We start from the raw sequence: 23,552 nt of genomic DNA, 5'->3' as shown, positions 1-23,552 counted from the left end.
TGTGTAAAGGAGAAAAGAATTCAACATGATTATAGTAATCAGTCATTAGAGAACGTTGTAGTTCATTATTAATAATTATGTATAACAGGATATTGTAAAAATTAAGTCACAAAATTTTTATTACACCGTTTATTACATACTGTTATATTAGCTGGGTCGCAAAAATATTCCTTGTGGGTTGCATGTGGCCCCGGGCTGCAAGTTTGACATGCTTGCTGTAATGGTTTCCTACTTACTGTTAGAAAATGTTTTCATATGCCTACTTTGACTTTTTATGAAATGATAATTTAATTGAATAATACTTAAGATTTTAGAAAGTTTATTTTATCTATGGTGTTTCTGTTAATGATATAATTTTTTTTCAAAAGTTTTTTAATCAGGTTCTGATGCTTGGGAAAACATCTATCAGCGATTTGTCAGAACATGTCTTTGACTTAATTTTGGAACTCTATAATATCGATAGTCATTTGCTGCTCTCAGTTTTACCCCAGCTTGAATTCAAACTAAAGGTAACTATTCTAAAAATAATATTCTTCAGTCAACTAAACTAGCAAAGTTCATTATTTGTGGCTTTTTAATTCTTATAATGGTTTTATCTGAGGATTACAGAACTAATGGTATGTAATTATTATTTAAATTACATATTTGACTATTTGTGTATCTTGAAAGCCTGTCATGATTTCTAGCAAATAGTAGCTGCTTAATTAATCATTGGAAGGATGGTATTTTTCTCAAAATATTTTCCAGATAAATTTTAGGTTGTGACTCAGTTTTAAGGTCATAGCTATATATTAAGCTAATGTTTTCAAGTTTATAGTAGTTCTCAAAACCCCTTGACTGGGCTATAAAAATAGTTTAGGGTCTGTTTATCCACGTCATGTGAAATATTTTTCCTTTGTGCATATTGTCTTATACATTCCTATGTTAAAAGCACCTTTGCTTTTCATCTCTTAAAAGCACATTCCCATTGACTTGACATTATTATTTTCACTTGCAGATTTGGGGGATATTCTTTTTTTCTTTCAAATTATTACAGGAAAATTAAAGCTGTTTATAATTAATAATCTTTGTGGATCCAGTGGATCCAGCACAGAAAAGTTCTTAACTTATTTCTGTTATATCTTTTGTTTCTAAAATTTTTTATTTGTCTTTTTAAAAACAACAAAATAAACAGTCTATTTTGGAAGTATAATAAATAATTCTTGTTTTATTCTTGGGTGCATTTTTGGTATATTTCTTAGGTGAGTTATTTGATTTACCTGCCTCCCTGCTCCCCTTTTTTCATGTAGTTAGCAGTTTGATGAGGCAAAGGCAGGCATACCTTTAATTATTTATTGGTCTGATTTTCTCTAATAAAAATAGAGAATACTCTAAGAAATGTAAAAATAAGGAATTATCATTCCTATTTTCAGCAAATCTAACATCTAGTCTGAAAGGAAGAGGAAAATTTAGTGCAGATCTAGTAAAAGGCCAGATATTATAAGTGTCACAAAAGTTACAAACGGCATACAATTGAAGCAAAGGAAACATCATGCAGAAGCATATAGAGGTAGGAAGGTGCTGGGTGAATTTGTAGGACACAGGGAATTATAGTTGGATGACAGCAATAAAGGATATTTAAATCATTCCTGACTGCACATTAGAATCTTCAGCTGTGGAGCTATTAAAAACAAGCTCATATCCAGGCATTAAAACCTTTTGCACTCGGATGTCGAGTGTGACTCGACACGGTTAGCATTAGAAAAAAGGAAGCGAGTGCAAAGGGTTAAACCAAATGAGTTGATCAGAATTTCTGGCATAGGGTTCAGGCATCAGTTGCTTTTTTGTTTCTGTGTGTGTGTGTGAGTGTGTTTTGCTTTTTTATAGCCTTAGAGGTCATTCTAATGTATAGTCAGGGTTGAAAATTACTTATGTGGAAGAATAATGAGATAGTAGAGATGAGTTAGGTCATATTATGGGAGCTCTCAATGCTAGGCTGAAGCATTGGTTTAAAATTTTTAAAAAATCGTATAATGCTGTTCACACCTTGAATATCAGTGTGGTTTTATTGTGTTTTCTTTTTTTAATATTCTCAATTGTTACATATTATATTCAATTCTAGAATTTGCTGGCTTATCCATTTAACCACTGTCATCTGTTGGAGTTACCAAAATCAATAATAGTAAAATTGAGTTCTTGTCCCCAGGTACCCACAATATAGTGTAGAAAACAAATTTTAATTTTTGCATGTACAAGGCTTCATCATATTATGGAACTACATTATGAATCTGGTATATGAACATGAACTCTCCTACTGAGAGACCTCAGCATATATTTATTCCTACAAAGAGCTTAACCAGGACAATCATGTGGAATTCTCCATTTACTGGAAGGCTTGTCCTTTATCAGTGTTTGTTCTTAAAAACCACAAATAGTTTTTTAAGGATTTGATGCAAGTTAGTTTTTGAATTTGACTTTGAATAAAAGTAAGTCTCCATTGTAAGGGGAGAACCTCTAACAGTCACTCAGACTTTCAGAGGTGTTTTCATGTAGGAAGTGCTGCTTTGATGTAATGTGAGATGATTAGAGCATTGAAGATTTAATTTTGTGAAAAGTTATTGATCATTTTTATATATAATATTTCATCTAGAGTTTATGGAAGATTTTCTGTGCAATTGGAGGATAAGATAAATAATGAGAAAATTATTCCGAATATATCTACTTCATGTTTTTAAAGCTATGGTTGTGTTTTGTTTTAGAGCAATGATAATGATGAACGCCTGCAAGTTGTTAAACTACTAGCAAAAATGTTTGGGGCAAAGGATTCAGAATTGGCTTCTCAAAACAAACCACTTTGGCAGTGTTACTTGGGCAGGTATATGATTTTGGTGTCCTGTTTAAAAGCCATGTATGTTTATATCTACTTAATATCCCCTTAAAACACCATCCACATTTAAGTTTATTCTGAAATCATAAAAAATGAAGTTTTATGTTTTGGATTTTTTGAATGCTGATCATGATTAGTCACATTTACAATTTTCCTTTTGTTTTTCATCTTATCTTTTCCTCAGTAATTTTTGAAAGATGATACATTTAAAGTTCCCTCACAAAGTATTATAATCATGGAATTAAAATGTATTATTATATAGCAGTAATTAATTCTCACTAAAAATACATTAATGTGAGAGATAGCCCCTCCACAGAATAATTATATTTGGTTAGATTATTCGGAGATACATATTGCAAGGACAGTCACAGAATGAGTAAATAAATGATTATGTATGTTCCTCCTCCTAGCTTTCTTCTTTCCTCTTTTAAAGAAATGATAACCTATGTTCCTCATACACTTTTAATGACCCACAAACCTCCTGAAATTGGTTGCGAAATTTTGAGTGTGTTTGCTTATTTCTCTTTTCTGTGAGAAGGATTCATTTCTTTATGTTTCTAAAGGTATCCCTGACCTTGAATATATTAAAGCCACTTCAAGTGCCCTGGCTGAAACCTACATTGACCCCAACGATAAAGGATCCTTCCCCAGTCCCCAAATTACTCTCGTAACAAATAATGTAATTAAGTCATTAATAGACAAATGGGATTTAAGGACTTATTCTATTTCCTTTGTATTAGAATATTTTTATTTAATCCTCACCTGAGGATGTATTTTCCATTGATTGTCAGGCAGAGTGGAAGGGAGGGAGGAAAGGAGAACTGAGAGAGAGAGAGGGAGAGGGAGAGAGAGAAATATTGATGTGAGAGAGACACATTGATTGGTTGCTTCCTGCATGTGCCCCGACTGGGGCCTGGAATTGAACCTAAAACCGAGGTACATGCCCTTGCCTGGGAATTAAACCTGAGACTCTTCGTTCTGTGGGCCAACGCCCTAACCCCTGAGTCAGACTGGCCAGGACAATATTTTTATTTTTGTTACCACTTTTATTTCTATCTCAACCCCAGAATTGTCAATTGAATTATGATAAATTTTTGTCTCTTTATTTTTTAAATAACTATATAAGCCTTTATAAGTACTGGCTAAGGCTAAATCTTTAATCTGATTATCTCCTATAGATAAATAATGACATTTAAGTTATATTAAACTAACAAATATTAGCTCATTGTCATTTTGAGTTTTATTTTAGATTTTTTTTTCTTCAAATACAACTTCTTGAGTAGTAAAGCAAAATATTTTACAAGTGTAATTAAATTATAAGATTCAATTTAAAATCCATTTGTTTAATGTGTTAAAACAAAAATACAATTTTTACATATAGACATTTAAAGTATATCTTTAAATCAGGACTTGGATTATCCAGACTTCATAGGTTTTATGGAAGAAAAATTCTAATTTAAATGTATGTCAACTTTCTATTACTTTGTAATTTTTTTCTTTTACTTGTAATGACAAAAACCTTTCACATTATTACCAATTTCAAGGAGCTAGAATATTTCTTAAAGATAATTTATTTTATTTATTATGACTGCATGGTACATGTTTCATTGAGAAATGGTAAACTGTATCTGGATTCAAAACACTCAAGAAATTTTATGAGATCATAGGCTAGAATTTATAATTTCTTTTTATAAAACAACGTGTTTTTTTTTTTCTAGTAATAAGCTTTTATGAGTAATGTGGTGCTTATTTTGAAGCCTTCTTATTTTCTTCTTTATAAAATGCTAAATTTTGTGTGTTATAGTATTAGGCAATACAAGATTTGGAAACCTTTGATCTTACAGAATTAAGACATGAAAATAGCAAGTGGAAAATTCTCTCTTCACTTTAATATTTTTGTTGTTTATTTTTTTAAGACATTTTTATTGATTTCAGAGAGGAAGGGAGAGGGAGAGAGAAAGAAAAATAAATCAGTGATGAGAAACTGATTGATCGGCTGCCTCCTGCATGCTCCCCACTGGAGACTGAGCCCACAACCTGGGCATGTGCCGTGACCTCCTGGTTCATAGGTCGACACTCAACTATTGAGCAATACCAGCTGGGTTTTTTTGTTGTTTCTTAAGGTTTTTAAGTTACTTTTGTAGTCCATCATGAACTAATGTATATAGGCTTTGAATATCAATGTTTAGAGATAATTAGATATCATATGCTACCCGATAGAGGAACACAATGCCATATATAAAGTAGTCTTCCTAAAAAAATGAACCTAATATCATTTTTATATTAAGATCATAGCCATATGAACTTAGGAGAAAGGAGAGCCTGTTAATTGACATCAGAATGATAAAATTAACAAAATTTTAACTGGGAAAACACTATACACAAACAAAAAGCAGTTGCTTCACCAAATTATAAAGGAAAAAAAAGAAATGAAGGGAAAATATAAAATTAAAAGATACTTAAATGACATATCAACAAAGTTTTTTAGAGATGCTAATGTATTACATTTCCATATAATATTGGCTTTGATATTAATGGGTATGTAATAATTGTGATGGTTAACTGGATAGGACTAATTTGGGCACAATTATAATAGAGTCATCTATATTAATAATAGACAAACATGTAAATTGACTGTATCTCTGCAACGCACACAGCCAATCAGAAGTGAGTATGCAAATTAACCCAACAAAGATGGCGGGCCTGTGGGCAGCGCGCAAGCGCCGAGCAGCCAGGGGTGGGGCGGGACGCCTGCCCACCCACTCGGAGCACTGCCCAAGGTGATGAAGCCAGGCACCTCGCTCTGGGCCGATAGGCAGCGCGCACAGGCGTGAAGAGGCCAGTGGGCAGTGCAGGGCAGGATGCCTGCCTTTGTCGCCTTGGGCAGCACGCTCCGGGCCTGTGGGCAGCGCGCGTGGAGAGCCTCTGGGCCTGGGAGGCGGGCTGGCAGAGGGCAGCCTGTACTCCCCACATGGCGGTGGTGGTAGCTGTGAGGGCACCAAGCGGAGCCTGCAGGCCGAGCTGAAGTAGCACCTACAGGCCATCAGCGCCGAGGAGTGGCTGCGCAAGTCCCTCCTCCTGGCCCAGAAGATGCATGATCTCAGGGACAGCCACCATGGTGGGCCAGATTGATGTCCTCCTGGCCGTGCCACGGGGGTTTGCGGATCTGTGCAGCTGCAGGCCTCCGGTGCACGCATCCTCTCCTTCCCCCCCTGGTGTACGAACGCCCCCCAGCACGTCCCCCAGCACGCTGTCACAGTCCCGGACCATGGTGTGCGCAAGTTCCCCCCGCCCCTCCGCCACACTTCCATCAACCCCAGCACGCCTACATCCCCCAAAGGACGTGCGCACGTCTCCTCCGGCATCTCGTCCTTTGGAGAGTGCCTGGGTGTTCTGGGTGCTGAGGATGGGCGCCTGTGAGATGACAGTGAGAGGGCGGAGTGGTGATGCCCTGTTCCCACAGCGGCCAGTGCAGCAACGAGATCACCTCCATGGGGCTAATGCAGGTGCTGAGGCGGGAGCAGGTGCGGACAGACACACCTGGTGGGCGCGGGCGGCCCTTGCTGAGGTGCCTTCAGTCAGTGTTCAAGATCAGGAACCCAGAGGAGGCAAGGAGGTCCGTCCTCTCAGTGAAACAGTGGGAAAGTCGTGGCGACTACAGAGGAGGATTGTGCACTCGGGGTGCCGGCACCCATGAGCGAAGGCTGTCCTGACTGAGCCTCGCTCGCTTGGAGCCTAGCACACTCCTGCCAGACAGCGGGTGACAGGATGTGCTTTTCCAAGTTAATGATAGAAAACATTGATTCTCCTGCTGCCCGCGAAGGTGGAAAGTGGAGTGGGGAGACATGTGGGGAGTGAGCGAGGTTCCCTGTCTGGGGGTTCCAAATCTGCCATTGGTTCCTTTCACCGCTGACTACAGATATACAGGGTGTCCCCCCAAAAATGTATACACACTTTGAATACCTACTCATTCCAGTGGGTTTAAGCATGAAAAGAAAGAAACAACAATGAAGCTGTCATCTGTTAAAAGTGCGGGCACAAACTGGCAGTTGGACATTCCCCGAGGAGTCCCAGATTGGAGAGGGTGCAGGCTGGACTGAGGGGTCCCCCTACCCCCACCCCTGTGCACGAATTTTGTGCACTGGGCCTCTAGTGTAAAATTATACGGGTTGAGTACCAGATTACCACACATTTGTGAATACCTCTGTATAAGAAAGAATACTTTGAGGAATAGTTTTCTTTTTAGACCTAGTATGAGATTTATATAACATATCTATGAACTATGTACACACATTATACTTTCATAAACATTTTAAAGTATAGTATTTGTAGAAAAAATTGTCATTTTAATTCTTGTATTTGAGTCAAATATGTATTTAAACATGCCTCTTTAAAGTACATAGTTATCACAGGAGATTGTCCTAGTTTAATAAGGAGGTTTCAACACATTTATACACATACTAGAGGCCCAGTGCATGAATTTGTGCACGGGTGGGGTCCCTTGGCCTGGCCTGTGATTGGGGCAGATCGGGGCAGATTGGGGCTGATGGGGGCTGGCCGGCTGGGGAGGGACCATAGGAGGTTGGACCGTAGGAGGTTGGACTGTGGGAGGTTGGCCGGCCGGCTGGCGAGGGACCGTTGGAGGGTTCCAGTGTGTGTCTGGCCCACTGGCCCCGTCCCCATCCACCAGACCCCAGCAGCAAGCTAACCTACCAGTCGGAGTATCTGCCCTCTGGTGGTCCGTGCGCATCATAGCAACTGATCAAAGGGTCAACCGATTGGTCAGACACTTAGTATATTATGCTTTTATTATATAGGAGAATGGTATATCAAAAACTTTGGTAAAGTCTCTGGATCCACTTTGAATTATCCTATATAAGTTATTCTTTTAATTAGAGAAGTTAATATAAATTGATTGCAGATTAAACACGTGTTTCTCTAATTTTAAAGATCACTGTGCCTTTATATTTTATCAGGTTTAATGATATTCATGTACCAATACGCCTGGAATGTGTAAAATTTGCTAGCCACTGTCTCATGAACCATCCTGATTTAGCAAAGGACTTAACAGGTATTGTATACCCATAATAACAAATATTTATGGTGCTCTTTGGTGAAAAAAATCAATTTTAAATATTTTGGGGATAAACAACCTTTTTTTAAATTCTTTTATAGGTGAAGTCTTGTTTCAATTCGTCATCATCAGAGTTACTTTCTGAAGCTAGAATTTTTACTTCCTAGTGCCTACTTAGGCTAGAAGCACCTATAAAATGTTGGTTTTATCAGAGACAATATTAATTTTGTAGTTTAAGGATATTTCTAAAAATATTTCAGGCATTTGGATTTGAACAGGTCTTGACTGTGACTAAATTATAATACAGAGTTTAACATTTTCCAGTATTTGGGGAACTTAGGATAGAGTCATTATTTTGTAAGCTAATTTAACCATACTAAAATGAAAGTAAGGTTTTTGAAATCTGTATAATTATAAGGCAGTTCAGAATTTTATGTAATAATGAGAAATCATGGCTTTGACTATTATTGTTCTGTTAACTGTTTCAAAGTTATGGAATAGTTCAGGAAATATAGATAAATATAACAGCTACTGTGTCTTCCTAGAAATGTTAGCATTTTTCTGCATTGGCTTAAGATATTTTAAAAAAGAAAATAAATTTTACATTTAGTTAAAATGCCCCTCACAAACTATACTCCCTTCTTTCTTCTACAGAAACCACTCTACTAAATTTGGTCTGCATCCTGTTCATGGTTTTCTATTTATGCTACATGTATATCTTTCCATAAATTATATATATTATTGTCATATGATTTAATATTTTTATTTAATCATTTGACTCTGATGTAGTTGAACTTATTTCTGCTTTCTTATTTTGTGTTCTATTTTCCATGCCTTTTCTTTGCTTTTGTTCTGTTTTCTTCTCTTTTGCTCAATTGATTAGCTTTCTTATTTTTTTTCTCCATGTGCTTGGAAGTTAACATTCACTTTTGTGCTTTCAATGCATAATAGATTAGTGAAATCTATAAAGTTAATCAAAATTCTCCAGTATCTTTCTGATCAGTCCAGGACCTCTGAAAGCTAAAATTATGAACACTCTTCTCATTTGTCACACAATTGCTTGTTATTTAGTTAGTCTTTTTTTTAAAACTTTATACCAACGTTTACTACATTTGTAACAGCCCTTTTTATACAGTACTAGAGGCTCAATGCACGAAATTAGTGCTAGAGTAGGCCTTCCTTTCCCTGGCTGCCTGCACCAGCTTTCCTCTGGCACCCGGGATCCGGGCTTCCCTTGCAGCCCTGGCTTCGTCCGGAAGGTTGTCTGGAAGGATATCCGGTCTAATTAACATATTACACTTTTATTATTATAGATTTGCTCACAGTTTTGTCTTAATTCTTAGTACTTCCTTCTGGTACAATCACGAAGTTTAGCTTTTTGTAGTATTTTTAACAATAGATTGTTGCTTTCACATTTTGTTGAATTCTTGTCAGTCAGATTCCAACAGTAGGTATTTACCAGTTTCATCTTTTTTCGGGTTGGTAGGGGGAGGGAGAAATACCCTCCTTGGAACCCTCTATCTGCCTACTCATGTGAATGGGAACTGCTTGCTCTGTGAGCTGCTTTATAGCATTGCTCATAAGAGAGTTCATTCTTCCTCCCTCTTTTTCGTGTCCCCTCTCCTTCTCATTCTTCATTTCCTTGTGCTTGCAGGCTGTTGTGAGTACATCTGTGCATCTGTCTATCTTCCTTTTGTATCCTTCTTCCTATTTTCACATCGATGTTCCTTTCACTGTGTCATTCTCGTGTTATTTATGCAGTATTCTCAGAAAACTAATCATTGTTTTGGGGAAGTTATCTTTTTTTTCCTACAAAATGTCTGTTCAGCTAACTTTTTATTTGCTTTTCTCTCTATTTTCCATGTTAGAGGCTTTCCTTAAGTGCTTGACAATCCATGGCTATTTGCTCATAATTAAAGAGTGGGAGCTAAATAAAAAGCTGATTAGAAAGCCCTGAATATATGACTCTGACCTTTACTCTAGGGTGAATTTGATGGGTTGTGTCTTGGTAATGCCTCTTGAACTAGTCAGATTCCCCAGAGAAGAGTATCCTATCAGGAGTTTAAAATTCTAGTTGCTAGTGTCTGGGGTTTTTATATTGTTTATTTATTTTTGAGTAATATTCCATGGTTGTGAATACACCATAATTAATTTATTCTTTTTTTTCTTTTGATGGATATCTGGGTTGTTATGGTTTGGGGTTATTATAACTGAGATCACTGTGAGTATTCTTATACAAGTATTTCTGTGGATTTTATGTTTTTTACTTCTTTTTGGAACCACTTAGGAGTGAAATTGCTGGTCATAGGGCAAATACATATTTAACTTTATAAGAAATATTCCACTTACACGGGAAATGTTTGAGAGTTCTAGTTGTAAAGCGTCTTTGCTGTCATTTTGTTTTACTAGTCTTTTTTTTATTTTAGCTATTCTCATAGATCTTGTTTTTTTTTTTGTGGCTTTAATTTGCCTTTTTCTATTGACTAATGAGATTGAGCATTTTTATGTACATATTGATATATTATTTTCTTTTATGAAGTGGCTGTTTAAAATTTAAACCTATCTTTTTTTTAATTGACTAGTTATTTTTGTTGTTGATTTGTAGTAATTCTGTAGGTATTCTGGATTTTTTTAAGTATAAAAAAATTTAAGCAGTTTTTTCCATAGTCAGAACTTCAAAGCAAAGTTTATTGGCTAAATAATAGGTAGATGTGTTGATTAAAAAATATTTTTATTGATTTCAGAGAAGAATGGAGAGAGAGAGAAATATCAGTGATGAGAAAGAATCATTGATTTGCGGCGTCCTGCTTGTCCCCTACCAGTGATCGAGCCTGTAACCCAGGCATGTGCCTTGACCAGAATAGAACTGATATCTCTGGTTCATAGATCAATACTCAAGCCACACATGCCGGGCAGTGATTTGCTTTTTTAATAGCTATTTTAAAAATATTTTAGCTGTGAATTATTTCATCTATAATTATTTTAGTCCTTAGGTTATTTTGAAGATTTTTGTTGACTTAAGAAACATCCAAATTTGTAGAGAATTTTTGTAAGAGATTATTTGAGCCAAATTTGACAATATAAGCAGGGAGCAAGATCTCATATGCTTCTGAGAATAACAGTTTTGCACTTTCTTTTATGCATTTAAAATTAAGAAGGGAAAGTAAGGAAGATTATATGAAGGTGTGAGGAAGCAATTTGGGGATTGGATTACAGGATAGTTAAGATTATGTGCTTTCTTGAGGGTTAATATTTCAAAGGTGTGTTAACCTAGGTGCACAAAAATAATAGACAGGGCTAGCTTAAAACATTTCATTAAAGGTGTTATAGGCCTGTAGCATGATTGCCCACCATGACCCTGCCCAGTTAGAAATTTATGATCAGATCACCCTGTTTTTAGCTATTGTTTGGGGAATAATGACAGGGGAAAAAAACCTGTACATGTTCAGTGCAGATACAGCCATTATAAGCCTAACTACATAGTAAACATCAACAATGTTACATTCCCTCCCCTCCCTCCCCTCCCCCCCCCCAGTTATTTTCTGTTGGTGGTTGGTTGATTCCACAGATGTAGAACCAGTATATAGAGAGGTCCTACTATATATAGTTTCAATTTTTAATGAAACATATTATACTAGTGACCCAGAGCGCAAAATCGCGTGGCCCCGCCTACCTGTTGCACACCCTGCCCACTGCCCCGCCTTTACACCCTATCTTCTCCACCCAGAGCTTGAGCACGCCTGGCCCCGCCCCCAACCCCTCCGGGCTTCTCTGGCTGCTTCAAGCCCTGCCCTTGGTCCCATGAGTCGCCTTGGGCTGGTCCCACCTCCTCCGGGCACCGCCCTGTCTCTGGAGCAAGGTGTGGGCTTTGTCCCGCCTCGCACAAGCATGCAACCTCCTGCTGATTGGTCCTTACGGCATGATGGTGTCACGAGCATTAGCATATTAGCTCTTTATTATATAGCTTTTATTATTTTCTAGTGTTCAGTCTCTGGGTACATTTTAATTTTTGTAGTTGGCCAGAAACTCTTGAAAAATTAGGGTTCTAACCTCTCTTTATGCAAATTTTCAATCACTCATGTTTTCAGTTACAGTCTTCATCTCTACCTTGCTCATAGCTTGGTACTTTGAATTTTGAAATGTCTTGAGTGTTTGTTCTTCTATCCTGGAATTGAGCTTGTCTATTGTTTTCTTCACCTTTTGGATTTTATTATTTTCCTTTTTCCTTTGGCACTTACCAATCATCCATCTGCCAGAATTTTGTTGGAAATCTTTTTTGCTATGATCTCTTCTTTTGTTACTTTGTCCCATTTAAAGACATTTTCTTAGGTCTTCAGGAGTGAGCTGATTTTTTTTCAAGTGTTTTTGTGAGTTTCATGTTTGTATCTTCAGTCACGTCTGAGGGATATAGTCATATTGTGAAGAATACTAGATACTTTCTCATGCTAAGTAACTATTGAGAATTTCTTTTTTTCTCCAGTTTTCCTTTTTACTGCACAGTAAATATAAGTTAATAGCTCTTGTGTATACCTGTTTTATGAATGATTGTTTTTGGGAAATTGGGATGCATCTCAAAATTGATGGTTATTGCATTTTTCTTTTTTTGATGGTACCTAAAATAGTATGTATTATGTTCAAAACAAGTACAGTGAAAGATAAAATTCCTATATTTATCTTGGTGGGGAATTTGAGATATGCTAAAAGTAACTTTCTTACTTAGTTAGGTAAAATAACCTTTCCATTTCTTCAATTTCTTTAGCAGCATATGGTCTTTCTCATTTTTTTGAATAGTTTCTGTTAGTAGAGAATACTCAAAGTGGACGGGCTTAAGATCTGAATATTGGTTTTTTATGAGTGTTTACATTATAAGTATTTGTTAAATTATTATTTTACTAGAGGCCCAGTGCATGAAATTCATGCATTGGTAGGGTTCCTAGGCCTGGCTGGTGATCAGGGCTGATTGGGGCCTTCCAGCTGCCGGCTGGGGCCTTCCTTCTGGCTGCCGGCAGGGGCCTCCTTTCCCCTGCTGCTGTTTGCTGGCCTGGACCTTCCTTTGTTGTGCGCCACTCCCTGGTGGTCAGCACACATCATAGCAAGTGATAGAACTCCTGGTCTTCCAGTTGAACTCCCATGTGGACACTACATATTATTAGCCTTTTATATATATAGATAGAGAAGTAAATTCATTCACATTCATAGCACCATTTATTGTGTATAGGCCTGGCAATATTTATTATTCCAAATCTAAACAACGAAATTTTATCTTACTGCTCTTATAAAAAAGCTGAATATTTTATTTTTAAAATTTATATTCAATTGTGTGATGTCTTCCTTAAGCCTAATATATGATTACTAAAGATGGTTAATTTTTCTTTCAGCATTCTCAGTGCAAGATCTGGACTCCTATGTACTCATAATTTTTAAATGTTTTATTTCTTCTCTCTTCCCTTTGGCATTTCTTCGTTCAGTTAAATGGAATTGCCTATGGTGTTTCCTGTAATCCTGTTTCCTGATGACCGTTTCTCAATTTTATACTCTCAATAACCTCACTGAAAGTTTCTCTAGTTAAGGAATAGAAACTTGAGCATACTTTCCTTTCCTAGTAGAACTACCTGACTTAAAAAAAAAAAAAAGAAGAACTACTTGACTTGAATGTTTTAATAATTTAAATTAAAAGCAAAGGTGAAATATTTAATGTTGGTATATTTTGTGGTTCATTTATATGGTTGCTTTGTTTAATGAGGTTAGGAACTCTTTGAACAACTACCCTGCCCTGCAAATGGGGAAGGGATTTACTACTCAGTTGCATGTAAACTTTGTTTTGACTCAAGGACTGACCTTCCTTTTTTCTTTCCTTCCTCTCTTCCTCCCTCACTGCTCCCAGTTTACTTGAAACATTGAACCTTTTACTTAGGTTTTGTTTTTGTTGTGGTTTACTTTCAAAGGTCTTACACAAGTTTTACAGACATTTCAATTGTTAAAGTTCTATTTCAATCAATTAAAACTTTATCTTTCAGAGTATCTTAAAGTGAGGTCACATGACCCTGAGGAAGCTATTAGACATGATGTTATTGTGTCTATAGTTACAGCTGCTAAAAAGGATATTCTTCTGGTCAATGATCACTTACTTAATTTTGTCAGAGAGAGAACTTTAGACAAACGGGTAAGTAGGAGTAATAATTATTATAGCTTGTCATTTTGAATACTTGAAGTTTCATAGTATTTCATTTAAAAATATTGAGATTTAAATGTAATTAGCCCACCCTGACAGGTTTGGCTCAGTGGATAGAGTGTCGGCCTGTGGACTCAAGGGTCCCGGGTTTGATTCTGGTCAAGGGCATGTACCTTGGTTGTGGGCACATACCCAGAAGGGAGTGTGCAGGAGGCAGCTGATAGATGTTTCCCTCTCAATGATGTTTCTAACTCTCTATCCCTCTCCCTTCCTCTATGTAAAAAAATCAATAAAATAATTTTTTTTAAAAGAATTAAATGTAATTAGCATTTTTGGGGGGATAGGCATTTTAATATTTAAAATAGTGTTTATGAAAGGATTTACTTTTTGTTACATTAAATTTTATTAGTTTTTCTTTAAGAACAATTAAGATTGTTCTCATTCTAAAAATGAGGTGGCTTTCAGTGGTAGAGTAGTCACATATTCAGCTTGTATACTAGTTTTAATAAGTGACATATATAAAGGGCCTTTGAGACAGCTTCTCTCATATAGTTTGCTCTCTCTTTTTTTTTTTTTTCTTTCATATGGGTATCTTACTCCTCTTGCTGATTGTTTTCTCCTTTCCATGGAATAGAAAAAGAAAAGATGTCTTCAGTTTGGCAAAACTAAACTTGACATGCTTCTAGCCTATGTCCTGTGACCCCAACCTTCCTCCTTTTTTTTTTTAATCCTCACCCAAGGATATGTATGTATGTATGTATGTATGTATGTATGTATGTATTTGAGAGAGAAACATTTATCCATTTCCTCTCATATAACTGGTGTGTGTTGGGGTGTGTGAATCGAACCCACAACCTTTTTTAGTGTATGGGATGAAGCTCCAACCAACTGAGCCACCTAGGCAGGGCCAAACCTTCCTTTTTTCCTTCTTCTTTTTTTAAAATATGTTTTTATTGATTTTAGAGAGGAAGGGAGAGGGAGGGAGAGAGAAAAATAGAGATAGAGACATCAATGGTGAGAGAATTATTGATCGGCTGCCTCCTGCATGGCCCCTAGAGGGAATTGAGCCTACAACCCAGGCATGTGCCCTTGACCAGAATCAAACCCAGGACCCTTCATTCCACAGGCTCTATCCACTGAGCCAAACCAACTAGGGCCAAACCTTCCTTTTTGAGTGTGCATCCTCTAGCTCCACTCATTAATCAGTGGCTTCTGAAGAGACCCTTGCCTTGTTATATTTGTGTAAACTACATTTTAATAGTTGCTTATAAGGCTGATTATGCTATCCCCATAATTTAATTCTCTTTGATAATGCTGGTTGTGGTAGATGGGCAGGAATTGCATGGTTTTTCCCACCAAATCTATGGGTATTCAGAACAACTTATTTAAACTGATTAATTTAGACTTGTTTTCATTGATTATTTCATTGGGGTATTAAACAATGAGGAGATTTGCATAATGGTAGGAAAACAGCCTTCTAAGTGACTTGGAATTTGAGATGTGTATTTTGGGATCATAATTCATGTATACTTTTGATTATAGTGTTTTGTTCATTTTAGGGTTGCTTGGTTCATTCATATAAATATTCAATACCAAAATGTAATTGAATATATTTATGTTTTTGGTAGTATTAGAATATACTCTGTCTTTAAATTCTCCTTCAAGCAGGAGTTTGGAGAATAAGAGGTAGGGATAGGACGGAATTAGTGATTAAAATTTTTACAAATTGAACTTATTTTATGAGTAAGACTTCTGAAGTCTTTTATTTCAATGTGTATGTGGTAGATGGATAAGGCCTATTCTTAATCGACTGTAATTAATTTAAAGAAGGAAGAATTTTGCTATGAATGATAGTCTGCAAAGGATAAATGAATAATCTGAATATTAATGAAGTTCTAATTATTACTAACATCCCACTGATTATAGTGTTGTGTTGACATAACATTAAAGAATAAGCTCATCCCATAATAATTAAGCAGTGTTAAACATGCTATAGCCAATTGTATTTATTTTAAAAAACTAGAGGCCCAGTGCATGAAATTCGTGCATGAGGGCGGCAGAGTACTTCAGCCTGGCCTGCACCCTCCTGCAATCCGAGACCCCTCAGGGATGTCCGACTGCCGGTTTAGGCCCGATCCTGCCTGATCGCCCCTAACCGCTCACCTGCCTGCCTGATCGCCTCTAACCGCCTCTGCCTACCTGATTGCCCCTAACTGCTTGCCCACCTGCCTGATCGCCCCTAACCACCTCTGCCTCAGCCCCTGCCACCACGGCTTTGTCAGGAAGGTCGTTCGGCTGTCCGGTCTAATTAGCATATTACACTTTTATTATTATAGATAGTTGAATACAGTCCTCTTATACTTGAATATAATTCCCAGATATATAAAATGAAGCATTGATGTGTCTTTACATTTAGCAGTTGATAAAACCAATATTATATGTATATCTTTAATATAAGTATGCTTAATGTACTAGCATACTTATGTTTAAGGTATCTGGAAAAAATTATAAGGGGTAAGTCATAATTTATCCAATCAACTTTTTCTTTGCCTTTTAAAACTTGATAGCATACTTTATGTAGATTGTGATTAGTTTTTGCCTTTATGTATAGATGATGGGTTTAAGACACTAAAGCATTAAAATTTTTTATGCATGTTGATATATCTGTACTTTCTATAGTAGGTATATTAAAATGACACTTTGTATTTTTTCATCTACTTATTATAAATTGATATCCAGTAACTTTGAAAATAAATTGTACCAAGTACACTAGAAACTAGATACTTAGAATTCTGAATTAATATAATGAAAGCATTTTTATATTATAAGTAAACACCTTTGTTTTTATTTTAAGTGGAGAGTGCGCAAAGAAGCCATGATGGGACTTGCCCAGATTTATAAGAAATATGCTTTACAATCAGCAGCTGGAAAAGATGCTGCAAAGCAGATTTCATGGATCAAAGACAAATTGTTACATATATATTATCAAAACAGTATTGATGATCGGTAAGTTAAGGCCACACTATATGTAAAATTTTTGGTGGTTATATAACTGTTGATCTGTTGTTTTAGGCAAAACTATTTTCTTTATCATTTTAAACTCCCTCCTCAGTTTTAACTGCAAATTAAATGTACTGAGTGACTAGTTTCCTTCCCTCCAAAGCCGTAAATGAAGCAGTAATATGCGTATAACTTTAGGAATAGATACAATTTCATGTTCATTTTATATATTATCTTAGGACAGAATAATTTTTGAAAGTAACAATGTGTGTAATTGTAATTTATACTTAGTGGCCTGGTGCACGGATTTGTGCACATTGAAAGGAAATCAGTTAGAAGAAAGATTCGTGCGGTAATTACATTACTGCAAAAAATTACGTGTCAAAATAGTTTATATAATATAGTGTTATAAAATTAAAACACGTGCGATTGGCGCCAGCGAGAGCTTTATATGTATCATGCATGGGCGAGTCAACGTTTATTTTTAAATTGCCAGTGCACATCATATGTACTGGCCGGTTGGTCGGTCAGGTGGTCAATGAATAAATCGTGATGTGGTTCACGTTGAATCTCAACAAAAACAGCCAAATTCACGATTGACAATGACAGATTGGAACACACGTGTGCAGTTGGTACCAGCGAGAGCTTTATATGTATCATGCATGTGCCAGTCAACGTTTATTTTTAAATTGCCAGTGTACCAGCTGCTGGGTCGGAGACCGTCTGTACAGTCGGCCACTTAGCCTTTTATAGATACAGATTTTGTTTCTTAAGTAATTGTATTATAGGGATCACAGTTATTTTTTTTCAAATAAAATATAAATGAAAATAAATCCTTTGTATTATGGACATTTAAAAAAACATTCCTACTCAGTGATAAAAAACAATTTATAAGTATATATTTAAAACACATCTGAATATAATCTTTGTATTTTTCTATTCCATTGTAAGTTCCGATTTTTGTATGTATCCAAACTGAATAGTTAGTAGAATCTGTGTATCTTAGGCTAACATTATATAAGAAATCCCATAGTTATTATTTTATAAATTGAAGTTTATAGACTTGGAGTGCACAGCCATTAGTGTATAAGGATTTGCATTATGATTTGATAGCACTTTCCATACTTTTAACCCGGACGTTTTTCATCATGATCACTAGAAAATTCAAAGAATCTTCTAAAAATTTCTTTATAACTTTAAGAGACGTTTAGAAGAACCTGGTGTAGTTTTTTCTAATCCTTTATTATTTAGATAAGAAAATTGAGTTCTTGATATATAACTTGCACGGGCTCATGCAAAAGTAGTATCCAGCTAAAATCTTTTTTTGGCCCCTATTCTTTTATATTTTTAAAATTATAGTTTACATTCAACATTATTTTGTATTCATTTCAGGTGTGCAGCATAGTGGTTAGACAGGACTACTTTACAGAGTAGTCCTCTGCTATTTCAGATACCCACCTGGCATCACCCTAGTCATTACATATTTTTGATTGATTTCTATTTTTACATAAATAAATTTTTTATTTGGAACTCTCATCTCCACTTAGGAGAAATTTCTATTATATGTGTTCCTTATGTGTTTTGAAATTTTATATACAAATTTAATACATTTTAAAAAATCAAGACAATGCCTTCTCTATGTTCTTTCGTAGATTGCTTGTTGAACGGATCTTTGCTCAATACATGGTTCCCCATAATTTGGAAACTACAGAACGGATGAAGTGCTTATATTACTTGTATGCCACACTGGATTTAAATGCCGTGAAGTATGTTTCAGATGTCAAATTGTTCTTTCCATCTTTTATAATATACTGGATTTTTGGTTGTGGTGGGGGGCGAATAACAATGGTATTTTTAAATGTAAACAATTTATGTAATATAAAACCTAAACATTGTTTAAATGCTCAGAAATAAAATACGCAGCTATTTTTCTCAGAAAGTACTACTATCGACATGAGATTAACAAGGATTTTTGTAGGTAATTAAAAAATAGAGCTGGCTGTGATGAACTCTTTTAGGATTTGATTTTTCTCTGTTCCCTTTTTCATATTATTGTCTTGAGAAATATTGATGTACCTTCTTTTTGTTGCTTTTTTTTTTTTCTTAAGGCATTAGAAAGGTCCATACTATGAAAATACTACCTTTTTTTTCACCTGATGCTGATCTGCATTATGGTATAGAGCAGTAGAGTACATATTTTTTGTGCTGCATGCCTCAACATAGTGTTATATTTTGGCATGAGAGCAAGCACAAGCAAATTTTTATAACCATATTTTATTCAAAAAATATTTTTGGGTGTCTTTGTAGGGAATTGGCATTTTGAACATAGAAGAGACATTGCTAATTGAATCATACTGAAGGTTAGGAAATTGAGTTGACGTTTTAGAAAATGTACTTCCTTAGCATTCTCTAACAAATGCAGTTACAACTCTTGGGGCTTAAATCTTCAGAAATTAGAAGTCTAAGGAATTGTATATAATTTTCATTCCTACTGATATTTAATGGGACTTTTGACTTCACTTTCCCCATGGAAATTATTGTAAGTGCTATTTATATCTTTCAAAGAAAAGTTGAGAAAAAGGTTGTTGTGGGAAGAAGTATACATTCCTTAATACCTGCTATATTTTAGGCACAGGAATGTGTATTATCTAGGACTGCTTTTGGGTTACAATGGCAGAACTGAGTAGTTTCAACAGAGATTGTTTGGCCTACAGTGCTTAAAAATTATCATCTGACCTTTTATAGAAAAAGCTTACTAACCCCTAATATAAGTGATAATTTTCTTATTTTATACTAGAAGCCCAGTGCACGGATTCGTGCACTGGTGGGGTCCCTCGGTCTGACCTGTGGGGATCGGGCCAAAATCAGCTCTCTGATATCCCCTAAGGGGTCCCGGATTGCGAGAGCGTGCAGGCCAGGCTGAGGGACCCCACAGGTGCACAATTGGGGCTCGAGAGGGACCGTGGGAGGGCTCCAGGGCATGTTCGGCCTATCTCACCCAGTCTTGTCTCACCCAATCATGTCTTGCCCAGTCCCCGGCCTACCCCAGCAGCAAGCTAACCTACCAGTTGGAGCATCTGCCCCCTGGTGGTCAGTGGATGTCATAGCAGCCATTTAAAAGTCAGAGGGACAATTAGCATAGTAGGCTTTTATATAGAGAGACCAGAGAACTGGTGCATGAAATTCACCGGGGGTTGGGAGGGTGTCCCTCAGCCCGGCCTGCGCCCTCTAGCAATCTGGGACCCCTTGGGAAGGGTCCCTAGGCCTGGCCGGCTATCAGGGCCTATAGGAGCTTTCCTTCCCCTGGCTGCCAGCAGCTGGCCCCACCCCACCACTGCCACTGCTTTCCATCTGTGTGGCACTACCCCCCGTCCCCTGCCACTGGTTGCTTCTCTCTGTGGGTGGCAGGCGTGGAGTGCAATCACTTGGCTGGCCTGGGCCTCCCTATGCAGGGCGATTGATCGCGGGTTCCCCAGATTGATCACCTTGCAGAGGGAGGCCCAACCCATCGACCGCAGCACTTCTGGTCAGATAGCCTGGGCCTCTTTGAGGCGATTGATTGCAGGGCTTCGCAATCGATCGCCATGCACAGTGAGGCCCTGCGCACCCTACAGGGGCTCCGTAATTGATTACAGCGTGGAGGGAGGCCTTGCCCACCCGGCTGGGGCTCCGCGATCAATCGCCAGGCAGAGGGTGGCCTGGGCCTCCCTCTGTGGGGAGATCGCAGGGTCCCCTGACTCCCGACCAATCACATCGCACCCATCTTGGCTGGCCTGGCACCAGTGCGTGTCATAGTGTGGTTGTCCGGAACGTCACCTGGAGGTCATTCTGCTGTTCGGTCGTTCGGTCGATTTGCATATTGTGCTTTTATTATTATAGATAAGATGAACTGAATCCCACAGGGGTCAGTTTACTTCACAATGTCACAAGTAGTAAGAGAGAAAGTCAGGATTTGAACTCAGTTCTACCTGGTTCCACAGCTCATTCTTTTTCCACTGCATATATTAAAATATGTTGCTACTATATATAATTACTTTTAAATCAAAATTTTCACCTATTAACATTTCTGGAACTGGAATGCATTTTTTTTCTCCATGGTACAATTGATGGCCTCTTAGAATGGATGAGATATATATATTCCAATTTGAGATAACCTACTTGAAATCATAGTCATCTAGACTTCTTGATTCTGCTCAACTGTCATTCAGGAGTAAAAACAAAATAAAGTCACTTAGAAGCAAAAAATGAGAGTTCACCACTCATAGAGCCTAGTTGAAACAAATTAGTGAAGAAGAATAATTTCTAAAAGAAAAAAAAAAGAATAATAATTTATTTTGGTAGAAAAAGGAAATAATCCAGAAGGAAGGAATAGAATGCAAGACACAACAAATTTTTCAAGCACTTTTGCAGACCTAAATAATCAATGCCTGTAAAAACAGTAATAATAATAATTATTACTTTACAAGAGGTGAGGGTGTGAATTAAAAAGTAGGTTAGCATCTAGGCTGGTATTTAGTCGGTACACACCACTGCAGCAGTATGTGAGCTCTCTTGAGAGTCCCTAGATCCACCCCCAGGCCTGGGCGCCGAAGGAAGGCCTCCTTGTTTCACTGCCAGCTGTTCTGATTGCTTGGTGCTGTGCCTCTGAAAAATTTTGAATACTAGGTGGACCCTGTCAGATGATAGATTCCATGTAAGATAGCAGGTAGTGTTTCTCAGGTGTTTTTTTTTTTCATAAGAGTGAGGACAGACATATTGATTAATTAGACCATAAATCAAGTGTGAGTATTAAAAATTTGAGTCATTCATAAAAGCATAGAGTAAGTATATAGTTTCAAATCCAAAAAAGAATTAATGAAAATTTAACACTAGATCTGGAAAAGAAAAATAATTGTAAATAGAAAACACAAAACACAAATAGTAATTATCAACCTAAATATGTCATATATCATTCATTACTTAAATGATAAGGATATTTAGTTGATTTAAAAAGTAAAATGCTAATTACAGAAGATGCACTGAAAAATAATGCCATGAAAAAGTTGAAAGTAAATTGCAGTCTTTGGACCAATTTATTCTATAAAAATGGTGAATGAATGGAGGTTTATCTGTTTCAAATTAAAATACTTAAACTATGTATATATCATCTTTAAATTATTTTTTATTTTAAACAACTTTTGGGAATTAACTGATGCTTATCAAGATTTTGTTATATACTTAACATTTATCTGTGATTGTTTTCTCCAAAAGTGTTTACATTTATTATTATGAAATATTTAATGCACACAAAGAAATCACATGAGATTCAAATCATAGTAATAAAATGAAAATATCTGTGAATCTCTTCTCCATTTTATTCTCCTGTCTTCCAAAGGAAAGCCTATCCTATGTCTCTTGTTATTCATTTTTCATTTTCAATTACAGTTGATATACATCATTATATTACCAGTAGTTTTAGGTGTCCACCCCAGTGACCAGACATTACATAGCTTAAATGATCACCCCAATCTTATTTCCTTTTAAATATTAATCTTCTCATATGTTTGTATTCCTCAGTAATATATTATTTATTTTTGCTTGTTTTTGAACTTTATGAAAATGGAATAATTGTGGATATAGTCTTCTGTGGTCTCCCAACCCCTACTCTATTATGTTCCTAAGATTCATGCATGATAAATGGGATGGGCAAAAGCAGGCTTACAATTGTAATACAAATAAATAATACTAGAGGCATGTTGGGCCCTCTAGTCCTACATAATAAAAGAATACTATCTATATATAAAAGCCTAAGTGACCATCACAACCGAACAGGCTGTGTGGGGCTACTAAGCCAGCAGAGGGGTTAGTGAGGGGCGACCAAACAACTGAGTAGCAGGCTGCGTGGGGGGTTAGTGAGGGGCGACCAAACGACTGAGTAGCAGGCTGCATGGGGCGACCATAAAAGGGGGTTTAGTGAGGGGTGACCAATGACTGAGCAGCAGGCTGCGTGGGGCGACCAGGCTGGCAGGGGGGTCAGTGAGGAGCAACCAAACGACTGAGTAGCAGGCTGCATGGGGCGACCAGGCCGGCAGGGAAGGTTAGTGAGGGGCGACCAAACGACTGAGCAGCAGGCTGCGTGGGGCGACGAGGCCCACAGGGGGGGCAATAGGGGGAGACCAGACCAGCAGAGGGGGGCAGTGAAGGGTGACCAGGCTGGCGGGGGGTGCATTTGGGGACGACCAGGCTGGCATGGGGAGCAGTAAGGGGTGATGAGGCTGGCAGGGGGGCAGTAAGAGGCGACCAGGCTGGTGGGGGTGGTGAGTTAGGGGCAACCAGGCCGGCGGGGGTGCAGTTGGGGGTGACTAGGCCTGCAGGGGGGGGCAGTTGGGGTTGACCAGGCCAGCAGAGGGGGCAGTTAGGGGTGATCAGGCAGGCAGGCAGTTGAGCAATTAGGAGCCAGT

General features: G+C 37.3%; 1 protein-coding gene across 1 annotated transcript in view; it reads left to right on the top strand.

The window, feature by feature from the left end:
- The window catches only part of PDS5B (PDS5 cohesin associated factor B), a 238,008-nt gene that overhangs the window by 108,219 nt on the left and 106,237 nt on the right, over positions 1-23,552 (top strand). Inside the window, exons 8-13 of the mRNA XM_054719739.1 lie at positions 369-509; positions 2,739-2,854; positions 7,843-7,937; positions 13,958-14,103; positions 16,967-17,118; positions 18,765-18,878. Coding sequence (XP_054575714.1) covers positions 369-509; positions 2,739-2,854; positions 7,843-7,937; positions 13,958-14,103; positions 16,967-17,118; positions 18,765-18,878 — 764 coding nt within the window. The remainder of the gene's footprint in view (positions 1-368; positions 510-2,738; positions 2,855-7,842; positions 7,938-13,957; positions 14,104-16,966; positions 17,119-18,764; positions 18,879-23,552) is intronic.

The sequence above is a fragment of the Eptesicus fuscus genome, chromosome 8 (genome assembly GCF_027574615.1).
Source record: "Eptesicus fuscus isolate TK198812 chromosome 8, DD_ASM_mEF_20220401, whole genome shotgun sequence".
Lineage (NCBI taxonomy): Eukaryota > Metazoa > Chordata > Mammalia > Chiroptera > Vespertilionidae > Eptesicus > Eptesicus fuscus.
The sequence above is the reverse complement of the archived record's forward strand: the minus strand, read 5'-3'. Positions and strand labels throughout refer to the sequence as shown.